Below are 17,196 nucleotides of genomic sequence, written 5' to 3'. Positions count from 1 at the left end.
TTCTGTAAAAAAATACACTTTAATTTAGTGTTGTTTTGATATGTCATCTTAGTGACATCATGCAGAAAAGTGCACTTATAGCTTGTTTCAAAATGTCTCTGACAATCTTGCAGTTTCTGTTTTGGAAATGACATGGTTTGTAACACTGCTTAATAACTGTTTAATAAATACAGTTTTGGTAAATGGACTTGGTTGTGATTTCCTTCTCTGCATGGAAGTTTAAAATGAGCATACCCGGTATATTAATGCAGTATGAACAAGAATATTTTAATGTAGACACATAGAATCATCATACTGCCGTGATTACATGCATCAAGTGTTCATTCAAGGCTAAGGAAAAATATGGAGATATATATGGTGCATCGTGACATGGCCTAAAAATATCGAAATATCAATAAAAGGCCATATCGCCCAGCCCTTATTGACAATAAACATCGGCTATTCCCTCACCCGACAAAAGCCATCTTCTGAATGAATTATGCAATAAGGCTCCTCTGGCAAGTCGGTCCAGACACAATTGCAGTGAAGTGGTTGCACACACATGCAATAGAAGGGAAGTATATTGGAAGTATTTGCTGCACTTGGTTGGTTATTAAAGTCCATTTTTGACCAACTTGCCTTCTTCCATATATTCATAACGCACTCTTTTGTTTTTAGGGCCGAAAAAACCGAGGTGTTAAGCGAGGACCTCCTACAGGTGAGCTATTCCGTTGCTTGAACCCGGTCGCAATGAGTCGGTTTTGAATATGTGTTCGTTGCAGGTGGAAAAGCGTCTGGACCTGGTCAAACAAGTGACACACAGCACTCACAAGAAGCTGACGGCTTGCCTGCAGGGTCAGCAGGGCACTGAAGTAGAGAAGAAATCTGTCAAGTCACCCTCAGTGTGTCTATATTGCACCCGTCAGCTTGTTTCCGATGCCAGGTTGCACATGGAAACTGATGACAGCGATCTGTTTGTCTCTTTTTTTTGACAGAAGAAACTACCGCTTACCATCCTGGCACAATGTATGATTGAGGGAGCTGCAGTATTGGGGGATGACTCTCTCCTGGGGTACGTCATGCAAAGCCTTGCATATTGTTATAGCACTCCCTGGGGACACCAGTCCAGTATTGAACCTTTTTGACTCTTTAAGGCCACCCTATTTCTTGCTAGTGTCCACAATGCTGAATTAAGTACAAACCCCAAAACCAGTGAAGTTGGCACATTGTGTAAATGGTAAATAAAAACAGAATACAATGATTTGCAAATCCTTTTCAACCTATATTCAATTAAACAGACTGCAAAGACAAGATACATAATGTTCAAACAGGAAAATGTTATTTTTTATAAATAATAGCTCATTTGGAATTTGATGCCTGCAACATGTTTAAAAAAAGCTGGCACAAGTGGCAAAAAAGACTGAGAAAGTTGAGGAATGCTCATGAAACACTTGTTTGGAACATCCCACAGGTGAACAGGCTAATTTGGGTAAAGATGGGTGCCATGATTGGGTATAAAAGCATCTTCTATGAAATGTTTAGTCATTCATAAACAAGGATGGAGCGAGGATCACCGATTTTGTGAACAAATGCGAGAGCAAGTTGTCGAACAGTTCAAGAACAACATTTGTCAACGAGCTATTGCAAGGAATTTAGCGATTTCACCATCTATGGTCTGTAATGTCATCAAAATGTTCAGAGAATCTGGTGAAATCACTGTACGTAACATTAAATACCCGTGACCTTGGCGGCACTGCATCAAAGAGCGACATTAGTGTGTAAAGAATTTTCACCAAATGCGCTGATAAACACTTCAGAAAACCACTGTCAGTAACTACAGTTGGTCGCTACATCTGTAGGTGCAAGTTAAAACTCTACAATGCAAAGTAAAAGCCATTTATCAACAACACCCAGAAACGACGCCGGCTTCGCTGGACCCGAGCTCATCTAAGATGGACTGATGCAAAGTGTTTAGTAATCTGACGAATCAACCTTTCAAATTCTGTTTGGACATCGTGTGGAAAGAAAACATCCGGATTGTTATAGGCGCAAAGTTCAAAAGCCAGCATCTGTGCTGGTATGGGGGTGTATTAGTGCCCAAGGCATGGGTAACTTACACACCTGTGAAAGCACCATTATTGCTGAAAGATACATACAGGTTTTGGAGCAACATATGTTGCCATGCACGCAACATTATCATGGACGCCCCTGCTTATTTCAGCAAGACAATGCCAAGCCATGTGTTACAACAACATGGTTTCGTAGTAGAAGAGTACAGGTACTTTCCTGGCCCGCCTGCAGTCCAGACCTGTCTCCCATTCAAAATGTGTGGCGCATTATGGAGCGTAAAATACGACAGCGGAGACCCCGGACTGTTGAACGACTGAAGCTCTACATAAAACAAGAATGGGAAAGAATTCCACTTTCAAAGCTTCAACTATTAGTTTCCTCAGTTCCCAAACGTTTATTGAGTGTTTTTATAAGAAAAGGTGTGGTAACACAGTGGTGAACATGCCCTTTCCCAACTACTTTGGCACGTGTTGCAGCCATGACATTCTAAGTTAATTATTATTTGCAAAAAAAATGAAGTTTATGAGTTTGAACATCAAATATCTTGTCTTTGTAGTGCATTCAATTGAATATGGGTTGAAAAGGATTTGCAAATCATTGTATTCCGTTTATATTTACAATTTCCCAACTCATATGAAAACGGGGTTTGTATCTTAATGTATTTAATGCTCCTGAAAATGAATCTGGCAATCATTTCCCATAATATCAATCAGTTTTTAAGTAATGGGTGGATAATCAACTGTACTTGGATAGTCCCCTATAACACTGAGGTCATTAAACAGGGAAAAAAATATTAACAAGCCACAAGATTTCAGCCTCGTGTGCCAAATCACGCCTGCACAGGCTTATGTACAGAATATTAAGCCAATCAGAGTTGAATTGTACTTGATTACTCCAAACAGGAAGATGCTGAAGATGTGTGGGGAGACGGAAGAGAAGTTGGCCCAGGAGCTCATCGACTTTGAGTTCCAGATCGAGCGGGATGTGGTCGAGCCGCTCTACGTTCTTGCCGAGGTCGGTGAAAGCTGCTTAATGCGTCGACTTTTAACACGTCCCATCCAGGACCGTAACATCATCTTATTTTTCCGTCTTAGGTGGACATTCCTAACATACAGAAACAAAGAAAGCACTTAGCTAAGCTCGTCCTGGACATGGACTCGGCACGTGGAAGGTGAAGGGCATCTTCTATTACTAACTACTACCACTGTTGTTGTTGTATGCCAGGCCTGGGCAAATATTTTGACTCGGGGGGCCAAATTTAGAGACAAAGTATCTGGGGGCCGGTATATCTATTTTTAGAAACACTAATACCAAACCTCCCAATAACGTCTGATTGAATGCTTAAAACGTCATGACAGACCGCCTTAAAAAAAAAACGGAATGGAATTTAAAAATATGTTTACTGAATGAAACACCCAGAATGTACATGAAAATAAAGAATGTGGGATTTACAATATTAACTACGAACGATAAAACGCTGAATATTGACAACATGTGTTCGTCACCTACCCTCTCGATCGACATATTTTACAATCAAGCGAAACGCAACAAAAATGCAACAAACACCACAAAATATGAATGCAAAGGGTACAAAAAACCCCACCTACAATCTGATATATCTCTAAGGTCTAGAACAGGGGTGTCAAACTCGAATACAGAGTGGGCCAAAATTTAAAACTGAACAAAGGTTGAACAAATTAACCTTTAAATAGGGACCCAAACAAGTTTTGCAATAAATATTGAACAAGCAAGGATTACATCGGGCAGCATGGTGGGACAGGGGTTAGTGCATCTGCCTCACAATACGAAGGTCCTGTGTAATCCTGGGCTCAACCCCGGGCTCGGGATCTTTCTGTGTGGAGTTTGCATGTTCTCCCCGTGAATGCGTGGGTTCCCTTCGGGTACTCCGGCTTCCTCCCACGGAACAGGCAGAGCTTATATAACGTAATAGTGCAAAATCAACTTTCAAAAAACAAACGAAAAAACATCAGTGGTATATTAAATAAAATGTAATTAAAAAAATGTATGCTTCGGTTCTATTTGCAGCTTTCTGAGGTAAATATCAACATTAACTTTTTCCACAGGCTAACAAATTCGAAAATAAAATAAAAATGAGGTGGGCGGGGTTTGGTGGTAGCGGTGGGTGTATATTATAGCGTTCCGGTAGAGTTAGTGCTGCAAGGGGTTCTGGGTATTTGTTCTGTTGTGTTTATGTTGTGTTACGGTGCGGGTGTTCTCCCGAAATGTGTTTTGTCATTCTTGTTTGGTGTGGGTTCACAGTGTGGCGCATATTTGTAACAGTGTTAAAGTTGTTTATACGGCCACCCTCAGTGTGACCTGTATGGCTGTTGGCCAAGTATGTGTGTGTGAAAGCCGCATATATTATGTGACTTGGCCAGCACGCTGTTAATATGGAGGAAAAGAGGACGTGACGACATGTTGTAGAGGACGCTAAAGACAGTGCCTTTAAGGCACGCTCCCAATATTGTTGTCCGGGTGGAAATCGGGAGAATGGTTGCCCAGGGAGATTTTCGGGAAGGGCACCAAACTTGGGGAGTCTCCCGGGAAAATCGGGAGGGTTGGCAAGTATGAGTATTAGCGGTGAATGTGGTGTTAGCGCCGGGCCAGCTCTAATGTTAATTTGATATTGCCTCAAGGGCCAAATGAAATTAAACGGCGGGCCATATTTGGCCCGCGGGCCAGAGTTTGACACCCATGCTCTAGAACTTTGTTATGAAAATATCCTTCCGCGTCTGTCCCTGACACCAGCATTTCAGGCTGACACTGTGGAAACGCTCCCCACCCACACTGCTTGGTGACTCGTCTGAGCTGCTGTGATTTAGATTACCATAGTAACTAAGTAGATTACCATAGTAACAGGTATATCATGCAAAAGCGCAGATTCAAACCTTTGAAATACTTTTTATAGTTCAGAACTTACGGTCATTTGAAAACATGACTGCACAGCATAATGGCAGCTACAGTTTAAGTGAATTAAGTGAATTATATTTTATATAGCGCTTTTCTCAAGTGACTCAAAGCGCTTTTACATAGTGACACCCAATATCTAAGTTACATTTAAACCAGTGTGGGTGGCACTGGGAGCAGGTGGGTAAAGTGTCTTGCCCAAGGACACAACGGCAGTAACTAGAATGGCACAAGCGGGAATCGAACCTGCAACCATCAAGTTGCTGGCACAGCCACTCTACCAACCGAGCTTAAAGATCTAAAAAAAATATTTGGGAATGTCCGGCGGGCCAGATTGAAAATCTTAATGTGCCTTAATTTGCCCTGGTATGTTGTATACTCCTACTTACTTTTTCAAGCTCTAAAAACACCTCACACTTTAAAAAGTGCTCTACTAAATGATTATTGTTAAGGTCTTGGTCAAGTGTCGGTGACCCCAGGATGCAGAGACAGGAGACAAGGTGGGATTACAGAAAATGAAAACATTTAATCAGACAAAAAGGGATACCGTATTTCCTTGAATTGCTGCCGGACATATAGTATGCGCCTGCCTTGAATCACTGCCGGGTCAACCTCGCTTTGCAAAATAATTAGCGCATGCTTAGTCAAACTCGTGACGTCACGAGTGACACTTCCCCTGTCATCATTTTCAAAATGGAGGAGGCTGATTTCAATACCGGTAATTTGGAATCGCATAAAGGGAAGAAGATTAAGAGCTATTCAGTAGGATTTAATGTCTAAGCTATTGTATACAGGTATGCTAAAAAGAACAGTAAGCAGCTATGTTTTATTAATATACCTGTGGAGCCGACGGTCCGACAGACAGGCAGGGCACGCTGGAGCCCGGCCCAAGATGGCGGCGAGGAGCCGGCGAACGAACGGAGAGGAGGAGCGGAAGAGCGACCTGGACTGAGGTTTTATTGAAAAATAAGCAAAGTCAAACTGCTCAAGCCATGTCCTTCCTCGGTGGTCCTGGGAACCCGCAAGACGACTGCTTGAGACCGTCTTAATACCGTAGCTGCGTCTGTCAAATATGAGTCATTAAATGACTCCCGTCATTTAATGACCGTCATGGTAGAGAGCGCTAGTGATCCTTCTTGCGACTACTCGGCTGCAGAAGAAGTGAAATGAGTGACGTGATATGTGCTGGAGGAGGTAATAAAGGAAGATCTCCATCGAGACAGAGAGACTTTTAAAACTGAAAAAAGATAAGGAAGACTTCTATAAACAAGTTATCGATGCTTTTGATCAGAAGGAGCTGGCATGGACTATATTTATAAGTAAAGGTAAGACCATAATAACGTTTATTTTTTTTAGTAAATGTGCTTTTCATGATGGTATCATTACATCACACTGAAATTTTTACTGCATGCCTTTGGTAAGCGCAGGAGTGAGAAGAGGTTTCAAAATAATTAGCGCCACAGCGGCAATTCAAAGAAATACGGTAACTAAGGGCGATGGGGCAGAAATGCACACCATGTAAAATGGACAAAAGGTTCCTCAGAGGTCGGCAAGTGGAAGGGCCAGGGCACACTGAGCAAGGCAAGAGTCAGGGGGACTAGGAAATAAATGAACAAGAGGTTAGGGAATTCAGGACAAAGTAGCGAAAATGTACCAGGACTGGGGAAGCAGGTGCATGCAAGAGATGAGTTCGGGAAACAATAACCGGCGAGGCCAAGCAGTAAGTGACAAACCTAAATACTGCCGGGTTAATTGAGAGCAGGGGTACAATTGACCACTAAATGGTAACACCCGAATAAGTATTTTAACCTGTTTAAGTCGGGGTCCACGTAAATTAATTCATGATGCCTCGCTGTGCATTCTTTACACAACGTGCGGTGCGCTACTTATATGTCCGTGTCGTTCGGTTCACTTCCGAACCGAACCGAAACCCCCGTACTGAAACGGTACAATACAAATACACGTACCGTTACACCCCTATTGTATGATGACACGTGCGCGTGACGTCACGGATTGTAGCGGACATTTTGATGCAGCACCGATCCCAGCTATGAGTCGTCTGCTTTAATCGCATAATTACACAGTATTTCGGACAGCTGTGTTGCTGAATCTTTTGCAATTTGTTCAATTAATAATGGAGACGTCAAAGATGAAAGATGAAGAAAGTGTATCGCGGCCGCCTTTAGCAACACAAACACAGCCCGTGTTTCCTTGTTTACATTCCTGAAAGATGACGGTGAATTGATTAACGTGGACCCCGACTTAAACAAGTTGAAAAACTTACTCGGGTGTTACCATTTAGTGGTCAATTGTACGGAATATGTACTGAACTGTGCAATCTACTAATAAAAGTATCAACCAAAGCTTTACTATGGAACAGAGCGGTCAAGCGAACATGGTTCCCTACCACATGTCAACCGGCAGGCTTCGGTGAGAAAATGGGGGTACAAGTCGGCTCTTACCGTAGACATGAGCGGCGAGCTTGTGTCGTTCCTTCGGCAGCTGCAGACTCTCTTGCCCCCTCACACCGGCCGCCCCCGACCGTGGGATGCTTACACCGGCATAGCTCGGTTGGTAGAGTGGCCGTGCCAGCAACTTGAGGGTTGCAGGTTCGATTCCCGCTTCCGCCATCTTAGTCACTGCCGTTGTGTCCTTGGGCAAGGCACTTTACCCACCTGCTCCCAGTGCCACCCCCACTGGTTTAAATGGAACTTGGATATTGGGTTTCACTATGTAAAGCGCTTTGAGTCACTAGAGAAAAGCGCTATATAAATATAATTCACTTCACACTTCACTTCACACCGTGGAGGAGGGGAAAAAAAAAAAATGTCAGCCCGGCCCCAACCGCTGCCTTTGCCTAGTCGAGAAAAGTGGCTTTCCTTGGAGACGCTGGCAGTCACCACAACCGTGGCCACACCTCACCGACTTTCAGGCTGTACAGGTACGACCATATAATCTCACTAAAACACTAGTAACACAATAAGCAGATAAGGGATTTTCCAGAATTATCCCAGTAAATGTGTCTAATAACATCTGAGTCGCTCCCACCGCCCTCGTCTTTTTTATTTATTTATTTATTTATTTTTTCTAGTCCTTCACTCTCACTTTCCTCATCCACAAATCTTTCATCCTCGCTCAAATTAATGAGGAAATCGTCGCCTTCCGCCCGATTGTAGCTGAGATAGGCGCCAGCGCCCCCCGCGACCCCGAAAAGGAATAAGCGGTAGAAAAATGGATGGATGGATGGATCGTCGCTTTCTCGGTCCGAATCGCTCTCGCTGCTGGTGGCCATGATTGTAAACAATGTGAGGATGTGAGGAGCTCCACAACCCGTGACGTCACGCGCACATCGTCTGCTACTTCCGGTACAGGCAAGGCTTTTTTATTAGCGACCAAAAGTTGCCAACTTTATCGTCGATGTTCTCTACTAAATCCTTTCAGCAAAAATATGGCAATATCGCGAAATGATCAAGTATGACACATAGAATGATCAATCAATCAATCAATGTTTACTTATATAGCCCTAAATCACTAGTGTCTCAAAGGGCTGCACAAACCACTACGACATCCTCGGTAGGCCCACATAAGGGCAAGGAAAACTCACACCCAGTGGGACATCGGTGACAATAATGACTATGAGAACCTTGGAGAGGAGGAAAGCAATGGATGTCGAGCGGGTCTAACATGATACTGATAAAGTTCAATCCATAATGGATCCAACACAGTTGCGAGAGTCCAGTCCAAAGTGGATCCAACACAGCAGCGAGAGTCCCGTTCACAGCGGAGCCAGCAGGAAACCATCCCAAGCGGAGGCGGATCAGCAGCGCAGAGATGTCCCCAGCCGATACACAGGCAAGCAGTACATGGCCACCGGATCGGACCGGACCCCCTCCACAAGGGAGAGTGGGACATAGAAGAAAAAGAAAAGAAACGGCAGATCAACTGGTCTAAAAAGGGAGTCTATTTAAAGGCTAGAGTATACAAATGAGTTTTAAGGTGAGACTTAAATGCTTCTACTGAGGTGGCATCTCGAACTGTTACCGGGAGGGCATTCCAGAGTACTGGAGCCCGAACGGAAAACGCTCTATAGCCCGCAGACTTTTTTTGGGCTTTGGGAATCACTAATAAGCCGGAGTCCTTTGAACGCAGATTTCTTGCCGGGACATATGGTACAATACAATCGGCAAGATAGGCTGGAGCTAGACCGTGTAGTATTTTATACGTAAGTAGTAAAACCTGCTATCCCCGTTTAAATGAGAAAATCTCATTTCAGTAGGCCTTTAAGTGCGCCTTATAGTCCGGAAAATGCGGTGGTTTAAATGTAAACAATACCCGTTCCTACACAGTGGCAGTGCGTGTTTTGTGTGCAGCAGTTCAGGAGGGTTACATACACAAAACCCAAATTTCAGTCTCGGCCTCGGGGGATTTTTACAATTAGTTACAGCGCATTTTAAATATCGTAAAACAATTTCTAAGAGCAACAACGCTGACTTCCTGCTCACAGATACCATCAGTCGTCCAAGTCGTCCAGCCACCCCAGCACTCTGCAGCCCGGCACCAAGTCCGAGTCGCTTCGAGAGGAGATGGAGGAAGCAGCCACTCGGATGGAGATTTGCAGGGTCGGCATAATATATGTTACAGTCTCAAGTTGAACATTCTATTAAGCTTGAGGCATTTTTGTTTCAGGATCAGTTGTCTGCAGATATGTACAGCTTTGTGGCCAAAGAAATAGACTATGCAAATTATTTCCAGACAGTAAGTACTGCACCAGCGTACTATATATTCACAGCTGTGATCTCTCTGGATGTACGCAGTCGCTCATAGTCGCTCTCTCTCCTCCCATCCACAGCTGATAGAAACACAGGCGGAATACCACAGGAAGTCATTGGAGATTCTTCACAACATCCTGCCCCAAATTAAAGCGCACCAAGGTCAGACATACCCTCAGTGTGTGTGTGTGTGTGTGTGTGTGTGTGTGTGTGTGTGTGTGTGCGTGCCAAAAAGGAGTTTTTTTTTTCAAATTGACTGTGTGTAGGTTTTAAAAGTGCTCGCCCCTCTGGTCAACATATGAAATAACAGGTGTGTGTAAGAAATTGAAATGCGCCCCCTTTGGCCAAAATTGATGGAAAGAATGTAATAAATATTACATAAATAGAGACATACTGTGATAACTTGAAGTAAATAATGAAGATTAAAAACCAATTACAAAACATAAAAAACTTTATTTTAAACTAAAAGCAGTCTTTTTTTCTCTGTGTCAACTTTTTCCTTCTAAAATTGGGAACAATTTCTCGCATTCTTTCTGTTTCTGTAATATTGCAATATGTTCTCGTACAATCATTACTTTTTTAAGTAGAATCATTACTTTTTACATAAAATTATTACTCTTTACGTGAAATTATTACTTTTGTTATGTACAATTATTACTTTTAATGCAAAATAACGACACTTGTCTTATAAAATTCGGACTTGTATAATACAATATTGCCAATTTTTTCGTTGTTCCTGTAAAATAGTGACATTTTATTGAGTAAAATTATGACTTCCGTCATAATTTTGCCAAGTAAAATCCCAAATATTATTATGTTGCCAAAATGTTAGTTTTCTTATAAAATTATGACTTTTGGTGAGTAAAATTACGACTCTTTTCATAAATTTGACAAAATGTTAAGCTTTCCTTGTAAAATTGCGAATGCTTTTGAGTGAAATTTTTACTTTTATCATAGTATTGCACAGATGTTCAGTTTTTCTTGTAAACAAAATGAACGTCTTGCGACATCAACAAGGAAAAGTACCTTCCATATGAGGAGCGGTGAGCAAGTTAAGACATACTTCTTGGTCCCAATACGGAAAACCAATGCATCTAATAGAGAATGTCTCATTTACACCCCTGGTGGTGAAATCTACCAAAATTAGGGTGGTCCCAAAAAGAAGGGATTTTTCAAATTGACTGTGTGTCGTTTTTAAAAGTGCTCCCCCTCTGGTCAACATATAAAATAACAAGTGTGTTTAAAAATTTAAATGCGCCCCCTTTGGCCAAAATTGATAGAAAACATTTAATAAATATGTAAATAGAGACATACTGTGATAACTTGAAGTAAATAATGAAGATTAAAAACCAATTACAAAGAGAAAACTAAATGTTATTTTAAACTAAAAGCAGTCTTTTTTTCTCTCAATGTGTCAACTTTTTCCTTCTAAAATTGGGAACAATTTCTCGCATTCTTTCTGTTTCTGTAATATTGCAATATGTTCTCGTAAAATCATTACTTTTTTACGTAGAATCATTATTTTTACATAAAATTATTACTCTTTACGTGAAATTATTACTTTTGTTATGTAAAATTATTACTTTTAATGCAAAATAGCGACACTTCTCATATAAAATTCGGACTTGTATCACAGTATTGGCAATTTTTTGGTCGTTCTTGTAAAATATTGACATTTTATTGAGTAGAATTAATATGTCTTTTGTAAAAATTTTGCCAAGTAATATCCAGATTATTATTATGATATTGCCAAAATGTTAGTTTTCATATAAAATTGTGACTTTTTTTGAGTAAAATTACGACTCTTTTCATAAAATATGCCAACATTTTAAGCTTTCCTTGTAAAATTGCGACTGAGTGAATTTCCAACTTTTATCATAATATTGCACAAATGTTCAGTTTTTCTTATAAAAAAAACTGAACGTCTTGAGACATCAACAAGGAAAAGTACCTTCCATATGAGGACCAGTGAGCAAGTTAAGACATACTTCATGGTCCCAATACGGAAAACCAATGTATCTAATAGAGAATGTCTCATTTACACCCCTGGTGGTGAAATCTATCAAAATTAGGGTGGTCCCAAAAAGAAGGGAGTTTTCAAATTGACTGTGTGTGGTTTTTAAAAGTGCTCGCCCCTCTGGTCAACATATGAAATAACAGGTGTGTGTAAGAAATTGAAATGCGCCCCCTTTGGCCAAAATTGATAGAAAACATTTAATAAATATGTAAATAGAGACATACTGTGATAACTTGAAGTAAATAACGAAGATTAAAAACCAATTACAAAGAAAAAACTAAATGTTATTTTAAAATTGGGAACAATTTCTCGCATTCTTTCTGTTTCTGTAATATTGCAATATGTTCTCGTAAAATCATTACTTTTTTAAGTAGAATCATTATTTTTACATAAAATTATTACTTTTTACGTGAAATTATTACTTTTGTTATGTAAAATTATTACTTTTAATGCAAAATAGCGACACTTCTCATATAAATTTCGGACTTGTATAATACATTATTGCCAATTTTTTCGTTGTTCCTGTAAAATAGTGAAATTTTATTGAGTAAAATTATGACTTCCGTCATAATTTTGCCAAGTAAAATCCCAAATATTATTATGTTGCCAAAATGTTAGTTTTCTTATAAAATGATGACTTTTGGTGAGTAAAATTACGACTCTTTTCATAAATTTGACAAAATGTTAAGCTTTCCTTGTAAAATTACGAATGCTTTTGAGTGAAATTTTTACTTTTATCATAGTATTGCAACGATGTTCAGTTCTTCTTGTAAACAAAATGAACGTCTTGCGACATCAACAAGGAAAAGTACCCTTCCGTATGAGGACCGGTGAGCAAGTTAAGACATACTTCTTGGTCCCAATACGGAAAACCAATGTATCTAATAGAGAATGTCTCATTTACACCCCTGGTGGTGAAATCCATCACAGTTAGGGTGGTCCCAAAAAGGAGGGATTTTTCAGATTGACTGTGTGTCGTTTTTAAAAGTGCTCCCCCTCTGGTCAACATATAAAATAACAAGTGTGTGTAAAAATTTGAATTGCTCCCCATCTGGCCAACATATGCAATAACAAGTGTGTGTAAGAAATTGAAATGCGTCCCCTTTGGCCAAAATTGATAGAAAAACTAAAATAAATAATTTCTTATTAATTTGGGAACAATTCCTCATATTTTTTCTGTTGCTGTAATATTGCAAAATGTTCTCATAAATTCATTATTTTCTTTATGTAAAATTATTACTTTTAATATAAAATTTGTACTTTTTAATGCAAAATGGTGTCATATAAAATTCTGACTGGTATCACAATATTGCCAATTTTTTTCGTTGTTCATGTAAAATAGTGAACTTTTATTGAGTAAAATTATTACTTTTGTCATAATTTTGCCAAGTAAAATCCCGAATATTATTATAATGTTGCCAAAATGTTAGTTTTCTTATAAAATTATGACTTGTTGAGTAAAATTACGACTCTTTTTCATAAATTATCCAACATTTTAAGCTTTCCTTGTAAAATTGCGACTGTTATTGAGTAAAATTCCAACTTTTATCATAATATTGCACCAATGTTCAGTTTTTCTTATAAAAAAAACTGAACGTCTTGAGACATCAACAAGGAAAAGTACCTTCCATATGAGGACCGGTGAGCAAGTTAAGACATACTTCATGGTCCCAATACGGAAAACCAATGTATCTAATAGAGAATGTCTCATTTGCACCCCTGGTGGTGAAATCTATCAAAGTTAGGGTGGTCCCAAAAATGAGGGATATTTCAGATTGACTGTGTCATTTTTGAAACTGCTTCCACTCTGTCAACATATGAAATAACAAGTGTGTGTAAAAATGTGAAGTGCTCGCCCTCTGGTCAACATATAGAATAACAAGTGTGTGTAAGAAATTGAAATACGCCCCCTTTGGCCAAAATGAATAGAAAAACTAAAATAAATATGTAAATAGAGACACACTGTCATAACTTGAGGTAATAATGAAGATTAAAAAGCAATTACAAACAAAATATGAAACTAACTTCCTTTTTTAAAGTAAAAGCAGTCTTTTTTTCCTCACAATGTGTTGACTTTTTTATTATAACATTTCTGTAATATTGCAATATGCTCTCGTAAAATCATTACTTTTTCATGTAAAATTATTACTTTTTACGTGAAATATAAATGTTTTGTGTAAAATTATTACTTTTTTATGTAAAATTAATACGTATTATGCAAAATGGTGACATTTGTCATATACAATTCTGACTTGTATCACAATATTGCCAATTTTTTTGTTGTTCTTGTAAAATAGTGACATTTTATTAAGTAAAATTATTTCTTTTGTCATAATTTTGCCAAGTAAAGTTTATAATATTGGCAAAATTTTAGTTTTCTTATAAAATTGTCAAGTAAAATTACAACTCTATTTATAAAATTGCCAGCATTTTAAGCTTCCCTTGTAAAATTGCGACCGTCATTTAGTGAAACGCCAACTTTTATCATAATATTGCACAAATATTTTTCTTTTAAAATTTTAAAATGCGTTGAGTAAAATCACAACTTATTATATTTTCACCAAGATTCTAGGTTTTTCTTGTGAAATTGTGATCAATTTCTTGTGAAATTACAACTCATTTATTACAACAAGATTTTTTATATTTGCATGGTATGAATTTATTATTAATGTTGTAAATACAAATCTTTATATATCTAGAAAGGGAGGGTCTAAAGAAGTAGGCATTTTTCAGAGGTCTCAAGAAGGTAAGAAATATAAGAATGTGTGTGTGTGTGTGTGTGTGTGTGTGTGTGTGTGTGTGTGTGTGTGTGTGTGTGTGTGTGTGTGTGTGTGCGTGTGCATGTGTGTGTGTGTGTTTTGTATTTCTACCGTTCTTAAGACATCAACAGGGAAAAGTACCTTCCATTTGAGGACCGGTGAACAAGTTAGGACATAAATCATCGTCCCAATAAGGAAAACCATTTATTCTAATAGAGAGCCAAATACTAGAGTCCGTGAACATTGCTCCAAAGTTAGGAGTTTTTTGTAGATTTAATGTGCATACAAAAGTAAATATTGACAGGTGCAAAGGCAGCAATGTATGATAAAACAAGTTAAAGGACTTCCCTATTCATCCCCGGAAAACCCACCAGGTGAACAGCTGATTTTACGACTTCAGGTGCTGACGTAAGACAACCCGTGTCCCATATGTGACCGTAGGATGAACAAATACACTATGGTACTAAGACTATAGTGGTCATCAATCAATTAATCAATCAATGTTTATTTATATAGCCCCAAATCACAAATGTCTCAAAGGACTGCACAAATCATTACGACTACAACATCCTCGGAAGAACCCACAAAAGGGCAAGGAAAACTCACACCCAGTGGGCAGGGAGAATTCACATCCAGTGGGACGCCAGTGACAATGCTGACTATGAGAAACCTTGGAGAGGACCTCAGATGTGGGCAACCCCTCCCTTCTAGGGGACCGAAAGCAATGGATGTCGAGCGGGTCTAACATGATACTGTGAAAGTTCAATCCATAGTGGCTCCAACACAGCCGCGAGAGTTCAGTTCAAGCGGATCCAAGACAGCAGCGAGAGTCCCGTCCACAGGAGACCATCTCAAGCGGAGGCGGATCAGCAGCGTAGAGATGTCCCCAATCGATACACAGGCGAGCGGTCCATCCTGGGTCTCGACTCTGGACAGCCAGTACTTCATCCATGGTCATCGTACCGGACCCCCTCCACAAGGGAGGGGGGGACATAGGAGAAAGAAAAGAAGCGGCAGATCAACTGGTCTAAAAAGGAGGTCTATTTAAAGGCTAGAGTATACAAATGAGTTTTAAGCTGAGACTTAAATGCTTCTACTGAGGTAGCATCTCGAACTGTTACCGGGAGGGCATTCCAGAGTACTGGAGCCCGAACGGAAAACGCTCTATAGCCCGCTGACTTTTTTGGGGCTCTAGGAATCACTAATAAGCCGGAGTCTTTTGAACGCAGCATAACAGTTAGCTTCTATAGCTGGGTTGCCCAAAGTGCGCACAGGGGCCGACTGTGGTCCGTGACTCGTTTGTCATCAAGCACATTTCAAAACACAAAAAATAGAGATCTCATTAGCACTAGCAGTGAATTATTATCAAAATTAGGGTGGTCCCAAAAAGGAGGGATTTGTGGTCAACATATGAAATAACAAGTGTGTGTAAAAATTTGCAGTGCTCCCCCTCTGGCCAACACATGTAATAACAAGTGTGTGTAAGACATTGACATGTGAAGTGAAGTGAATTATATTTATATAGCGCTTTTCTCTAGTGACTCAAAGCGCTTTGCATAGTGAAACCCAATATCTATGTTACATTTAAACCAGTGTGGGGGGCACTGGGAGCAGCTGGGAAAAGTGTCTTGCTCAAGGACACAACGGCAGTGACTAGGATGGCAGAAGCGGGAATCGAACCTGCAACCCTCAAGTTGCTGGCACGGCCACTCTACCAACCGAGCTATACCGCCCCCTTTGGCCAAAATGTATAAAATAAATATGTATATAGGGACATACTGTAATAACTTGAAGTAAATAATGAAGATTAAAAAACAATTACAAACAAAATATTAAAAAAAACAACTAAATGCTTACCTTTTTTATATTTCCATAGTATGTATATATTATAAATGTTGTAAATATTCATCTCTGTACATCTAGAAGGGGTGGTCCTAAAAAGGTAGGCTTTTTTCGGAGTTCTCAAGAAGGTAACAAATACAAGAATGTGTGTGTGTGTGCGTGTGCGTGTGCGTGCGTGTGTGTGTGTGTGTGTGTGTGTCAATATGTGCCCCGATTATGCACCAGCAGCAACATCTCACTGACAAAGTAATAGAATTAGCAGCCCCGTATGTGCCGTACAACTGCCTCATTAGGAAGAAATTTGCTTTCTGCAGCTTAATTACTTGCACAAATAGGGCTCAACCGCTGGTTTGAATATCCAAATTGAAAGTACTTAGTATGCATATTGTGCAATAATGCGATGTTGTGCATTAACATGTTTGATGTATAATCCATCCAAAGCGATTGAATTACAGTATGCAGTACATAAAATGTACATATTGTATCATACAGACAGACCCCGGATATAAAAATCAGAAATTATTTATTAATCCTCAACAGAAACAGAAACATATCTAACTGTTGATATAAATATTCATATGTTAAAATTTGAGAGCACATAATGACAAAACTAAAGGTCGGCAATTCCGGTTGTGAATGTGCTTTTATTTTGAAGGTTTCGCCCAGGATGTTTCAGACACTGGCAAAAAGATTACTTGAGGTTTTAATGTGACATTGCATGGTGGAAACAAGCTTAGTGATACAGGGAGTTTGTATATGGTGATCATTAGTTTATCTAGATCAGGGGTGTCAAACTCCTTTTAGATCGGGGGCCACATGGAGAAAAATATAC

At 39.6% G+C, this 17,196-nt stretch overlaps 1 protein-coding gene across 4 annotated transcripts in view; it reads left to right on the top strand.

Moving 5' to 3' along the window:
• arhgap44a (Rho GTPase activating protein 44a) overlaps positions 1-17,196 on the top strand; it is a 169,459-nt gene that overhangs the window by 64,816 nt on the left and 87,447 nt on the right. For all 4 annotated transcript variants that reach the window (XM_061884904.1, XM_061884906.1, XM_061884903.1 and 1 more), the window contains exons 2-9: positions 658-697; positions 762-881; positions 975-1,051; positions 2,952-3,063; positions 3,144-3,220; positions 9,482-9,596; positions 9,664-9,732; positions 9,827-9,908. In XM_061884904.1, coding sequence (XP_061740888.1) covers positions 658-697; positions 762-881; positions 975-1,051; positions 2,952-3,063; positions 3,144-3,220; positions 9,482-9,596; positions 9,664-9,732; positions 9,827-9,908 — 692 coding nt within the window. The remainder of the gene's footprint in view (positions 1-657; positions 698-761; positions 882-974; positions 1,052-2,951; positions 3,064-3,143; positions 3,221-9,481; positions 9,597-9,663; positions 9,733-9,826; positions 9,909-17,196) is intronic.

This window comes from Nerophis ophidion, linkage group LG23 (assembly GCF_033978795.1).
Source record: "Nerophis ophidion isolate RoL-2023_Sa linkage group LG23, RoL_Noph_v1.0, whole genome shotgun sequence".
NCBI lineage: Eukaryota > Metazoa > Chordata > Actinopteri > Syngnathiformes > Syngnathidae > Nerophis > Nerophis ophidion.
Note: the sequence above shows the minus strand (reverse complement) of the source record. Positions and strands in the feature narration are given on the sequence as shown.